The 6,000-nt window shown below is 40.0% G+C and overlaps 1 protein-coding gene across 10 annotated transcripts in view; it reads right to left on the bottom strand.

Moving 5' to 3' along the window:
* Nucleotides 1–372: 372 nt before the first annotated feature.
* LOC102930118 (c-Maf inducing protein) overlaps nt 373–6,000 on the bottom strand; it is a 183,752-nt gene continuing 178,124 nt past the window's right edge. For all 10 annotated transcript variants that reach the window (XM_043525964.1, XM_043525966.1, XM_043525965.1 and 7 more), the window contains 2 exons: nt 5,317–5,387; nt 373–2,329 (listed from right to left, as the gene is read on the bottom strand). In XM_043525964.1, coding sequence (XP_043381899.1) covers nt 2,276–2,329; nt 5,317–5,387 — 125 coding nt within the window. In that variant the 3' untranslated portion in view covers nt 373–2,275. The remainder of the gene's footprint in view (nt 2,330–5,316; nt 5,388–6,000) is intronic.

Here is a 6,000-nt window from a genome sequence, read left to right as displayed (position 1 = left end):
CACAGTGTGACTTACTGGTTATGTTCTATCTACTTAGGGTCTTCTATTGATGCCAATCACCTTTATTATGGTTGTTCGCATTGCAAAAGTGCTGAGAAGCCCAAAGTGAGAGCGAGGCTCCATTGTGTTAGGCGCTGCACATACACAGAATAAGAAACTGTCCTGCCTCAAAAAGCTTACAAATTATATATAGACAAAGCAGGTGTTTTCTTACCAGAGTGGGAGCTGAGGCAAAGAAATTTGTGGCAGAGCAGGGCACTGAACTCAGATCTGCTAAGACCCATTCTTCATCTCCTGGAAGTATCAGAGATATTCCCCTGCCACCAGCCAGTGTGAGAGCTTTAATCAAAAAAAGCACAAAGCACGCAGCTAAAAGATATTCACTTACAGTTTATTTTTGCCTGAAATTATTTCACATCTCTTTGTACACAGCTACAGAACAGTAGTAAACCATTGGTAAAAGCAACAGTGCTAAGGAAAAATGTTGGCATAATTTTTCTTTTCTTTTATTCTTTTCTTCCCGTGCTGTGTTCTTATACAGGTTTGGGATTTGAGGGAGAAAAAAAAAATATCTGGCAGACTAAGTGAGTTAAGACTTAAACCAATTGTTCTCTCTCTTTTTTTTGTTTTGTTTTTTTTTTGGTAAGTTATTTGGGCGGGGTAATCTATCTAGCAACAAAGTAAAAAAAAACCCCCATAAAATAAAAAGCCCCCCAAACAAACCACCCCTGCAACAAAAGCCTGGCTTCCATTGAAGATTATATATATATATATATTTATATATATTTATATATAAAAAAATTACATTGGCTGTATGTTAAATCTTGAGGTGCTCAAGAATAAAAGAACAGTGCTAAACTGAAAGAAAAAATAAAAAAAAAACCAAGCCGCTCTGTACAACAAAGGCTCATTATGAAAAAAAGCCAACAGCATATTTATAAAATAAACCACAATTTTTGTTTATAATTTTTTAAGCAATTCGGGGGGGGGGGGGGCGGAGAGATTTGGAAAGTAGTGGTCACATGTACAGACAGGGCAGAGCCATTAGATCAGCGACAATGTTATTTCTCACTCTCCCAAGAGGAACATGCAAAACAATGTGTGCATGATGAAAGGAAAGAAGAAAAAAGGTGGGGGGCGGGACGCGGAGAAAGAAAAAGCTTATGCACGAAAATTGCAGGAGAACTTTTGTTTGAAATATTGGACGTAAACAGAGTATGACAGAAGTGACTTGTGAAATTTACCAAGTTTTGTAAATATCTCATTGGTAAAATGACTGACATGGTTTCCTTGCCCCCACCCAAAGCCCTAACCCTGATATGGCTTGAAAAGGCTCAGAGAAAGATTTCAGTCTTTCAGGAATGAAATTTATGTCTTTTATTAATCCCTGCGCCTCTCCCTTCACCCCCTCTTTTTATATATATATTTTCCTTCTGACTGCATGATGTTAGAGGCATTTTAAAATCAGAAATGCAGTGGGGTGAGTGTTCTGACACAGAGTGAGATTATAGTACGGTATGCATTACTAACAGGCAATTCCTCAAGGAGGGCTTTAAAAAAACAAAACAAAAAAAATCAAGACAGCAAACTAGTTAATACAGTACTATATGCAAAAAAAAAAAAAAAAAAAGTAAAAGAATTAACAATTCATAAATAAAAGACAGGTCCCAGACCTGTTATTTGTGAACCATTTTCTTAAATAGGTGCATTATGTAAATCTTATGTACAACAAAATTACTTTGCATAACAATTGCAAGGACCCAGGGAGAGGTGCAAATCATGTGGGTTGGTTTTTTTTTTTTTTTCTTCTCTTGATGTTTTGTAGGCTACCTTCCTGGAACAAAAACGGTGAAGGAGGAGGAGTTCCTAATGGATGAACTCCAGCTGAGGAACCCAATTAAAACCATAAGAAATTGATGTATTCTGTTTTTTTCCTCCACACAGCATAAAACACAAAGGCAAATAAAATCCACAAAGGATGGGGTTTTTCCCTCCTCTTTAGAATCCTCTTGCTGCTACAAAGTCTTTTTTTTTCCCCCCAATTTAAATTATACTGATTTTGAAATTACAAAGCTGAAAGAATTAGGCAGGGTCTGGGCACGCTCAGTTCACCCTCCCCCCCACACACAGCAACTCCTCTATCTCACAACCACAACTGCTAGAAGTGTAGTCCCAGAACTCACTGCTCTACAGGTCTTAGCCAAAAGTTGTTTTATTTTCTGGTTTTGTTTTTAAAATCTTTTTCTTCTTGTCAGAAGCTAAAGAGAGAGAGAGTTCACCAGGCTTCGGTGTAGCGCACATCCACTTCCTTAAGGTTGGGCAATTTAGCCTGTTTTGAAAGGGGGAAGAAAAAAAATCAGAATTAATGATAAGATTGCAGGTTCTCACACGTCTGTATTGTCAGAACAATATGAGGATAGGTGCAATGAGCGAAACCAAACAGCCACCCCAGAAAGGCCCTGATCCTGTGAACCCTTAAGCACGAGCTTAATTTATGCAATTTATTGCCTGTAAAGTTAAGCACATGTGTAACTGCTTAACAGATTGAGGCCTTAATTAAGAAACAATGAGAAACCCAGTTCAAAGACATATGAGACCTGGTTCTGGTCTCAGTTACACCAATATGAATCAGGAGCAACTCTACTGAAGCCAATGGGATTATACTGATGCAAGATAAGGACCAGACCCTGGTCTTTAGTTCTGGCTATAACTGATTAACACAACTTGCTGTATGTAAAACCTTAAAATGACATTTGTAAAAGCATTCAGCTGACACTACTGTAGTCGCATAATAAAATACACAGCATCACACACTTCTCCCTCTGTCTCTCGTATCCTAATTTCCGTCCCCTTTAATTTATTATAAAGATCCCAAAAATTGTTAATGATGTTTACTCTAATTCTGATCTCACTTAAACTGTAATTCCATCAACTTCCTTGGGGCTACTCCCAATTTCTACGGATGCAGGTGAGATCAGGCTCAGGCTCTTTGTGTTGCTGCTATTTGTCAGTTGCATTTCCATGGTCTCTTACTGCAATTGTGTAATTCTCTAAAAACAAACACTTAATTAGACTAGAGCCTTACGGGGTTGTTGAAGTTTCTAGAAGTGATTATTACCTCTGTGTTAAGATTTATGTGCACATATATTTTGATAAGAGCTAGTCAGAACACTACAGACACTGCCAGCAAATAATTTTTCAGTTAGGCAATGACTTTAGTTGTGGGTGTTTATTTATTGTCTGGTTCAGCCTGCCTAGTACGTATGGGGGCGTCTGTGTGCATGCAAGTGTGTTCGCTGACGGAGGGGGGTTGACAGGAAATGTCATCATTGCTCTAAAGGTTTGGGAGCTGAATCCTCACAAAGAGGCGTGGGGTGGAGAGGAAAGGTTTTTTTTTTTTTTTTTTTTTTTTTTTATCAAAAATAGACTCACTTTGAAATCGGATTCCCAACAGATACAAAACCAAGTGCCTAAGGGAAAGCTGGTCTCTCTCTTTGAAAAGTCACACACACTGTATTTTTTCCCCTACTACTTTTAGAAGTGCCCCCTCAGACTAATGGAAGTAAAAGGGATCAGAGGGGAAAATGATTGGTATGTCTGTTATTTCAGCTTGCTTAATTTTGTGCAACTGGCAACACTTTATGCAGGTTTTGCTGTTTGCCCCATATCATCACTTTCTTGTGTTGCTCGTGAGGGTCTTGCCATGCAGTGTCAGGGCAGAGCAGAACCAAAACAGGAAAATGTGACTTAAAGCCACAGAAACTGTCAGGAGAGCTCAGGAGCTGGGGTGGGACCAGAAATTCTTTTAACTCATTTATTTTAATAGATCACATTTCAGGAGGGTGTTGTTTCTTTCGGGGCCCAATAGTCAGAGACCATGAACATGTGTATACATGACAAGTAAATGACAATTTGCTCAAGCAAGTACCTGATGCAAGTGCAAATGTGTTAACTGCATGTACAAATCAAGTGTTCAGTGGCATGTAAATTTTTACATGCACAATTATGATGCACATGCACATTAAGGTTTGGAAAAGCTAGCCCTGAAAAATCCATAGGATAATGGCCCTGTGATCATGTCCATAAGTGAACTCTGTCTCCAAAGCAAGAACTAGGATGTATATTTGCAATGAATCCTCAAAGCTGTTTAAATTCAGCTGGTTCCAAGATTTGTCTCAAATTCAAAGCTCAGCCCAGGTTTGTGACCTTTTTGAGTGAACCTGGGACAATCTAAGATTTTGACACAAAAGTTGGTGGAACGAGGTGTTTCATTTTGAGTGTCTGGGTTTACAAATCTCCAGGGACGTGACTCACTCAAAACCGAAATGAAGAAAAAGTCCGTGTGAAGTCATGAGAACCAGAACCATCACGCTTCACACAGCCTTTGTCTGAATCCACCCATGGCTGCTTCCCTATCCCCGCTCCACTCCAGTGCATTACGTCACACTGTCTATGAAGTCCCTGGGAGAATGCAGACAACAAACTCTGAATATGGCAAATCTTGGTGTTTGGGGCAGTGCACAGGTGGTCTCTGTTTAAAGAGTTCTGCCCTGATAAACATCTGAGTAAAAATGGCACCTTTTTGCCCAAACAGTCTAATTTTCTGTACGTATTCCGAGTCAGATCTCCTAATTAAATTGCTACTCTTTTTAATCCTGGTAGCACCAGAGGGCACACGCAGCTCTGGGAGAGGAAACTAGAATCTATTCTAGCTTGTGCATCAGTAATAGACCCAATTAAAAATTCTGCAATAGGAACATTGCATTTCTGATGGCACATAAACCAGAAAGAATCCAGCTGGAGTTTCATATCCCAGCTTTTTACTTGTACATTCAGCAGACTAGATGTGGGTGTTCCTGAGAGACAAACACAAAACCTCCCAACACTATTTCTGCCATCACTTTTCCCCCAAAAACCTATGCTTTAGGCCACACAGTGTGCTTTTCCTGACTTAAACCTTCCCGGGTTTGTTATGCTCCGTTTAGATGCTCCACACAGACATCTGACTTTAGGCAATGCCCCCTCTTCTCCTGGAGTTTCCAGATCATCTGTTTCTCCATGACTGCTGCACTACAGAACATCTCTTTTTTCAAAGAGGTAAAATACAAGGTCTCCCCAAAGGCTGCCCCAACCAATTACCAACGATGAGGACAAAAATATATAAAGATCCCTATCCCAACACCAGCAGAAGACTCAGGACACCACTTCCATGATACACTGGCCTGGGTTATACGTCTTAGTATTTTCATGCTGACGCTGTCAGTATTCACGGACTACTGGTTGACTTTTACTAATGGATCTCAAAAACTGAAATACCTTGAGATCTTCATAGGTGTCTGCTGAAAGTTTGGTGCTGTTCATATTTAAGCTACACAGGCTTTTCATGGCTAAAAAAAGAAAACACAGAGATATTTATGGGCTGGCCCACCTCTTACCACTTAATAATTCCATTTTGTCTATAGGGCAATGCATAGACAGAGTGGTTTATACAGGCACAGTTATGAAAATTAAAATATATAACTTCAAAACTAGGCAATGGCATATTGGTCCCAGTTCAGGAAGGGCCTTTAATGCATGTGCTTAAGTCTCATTGACTTCAAAGGGATTTAAGCACTGCCCCGAATTGCAGCTTTTATTCTCAAGAGCACTGGTTGCCTATGCGTTATTTTGAATACCATCAGTCTGCACTGTGGGTGTGTTTATACTGTGCAGGAGAATATGCTGATCTAGAAATAGAGATGCATGCAATCCATGCCATCTAATTTCATTTTGGGCTACAGTGTATTGTTGACCTGACTTTTCTGCTTGGGAATTCACCACGCCATCAGGTATTGACACATCTGGTACCTCTTGTGATGTCAGACAGCTGCTGATTTACGTCACAGCTATACATGCAGTGTGTATGACCTTTATAAGCCTTGGCATCTACGATTCCCCAGCCCTCTCATGCAGCTCTCAGCACGTGTGGGATCCTGAATGGCTAGTTCAGAGGTTCCTCCT

This window comes from Chelonia mydas, chromosome 12 (assembly GCF_015237465.2).
Source record: "Chelonia mydas isolate rCheMyd1 chromosome 12, rCheMyd1.pri.v2, whole genome shotgun sequence".
Classification (NCBI taxonomy): Eukaryota; Metazoa; Chordata; order Testudines; family Cheloniidae; genus Chelonia; species Chelonia mydas.
Note: the sequence above shows the minus strand (reverse complement) of the source record. Positions and strands in the feature narration are given on the sequence as shown.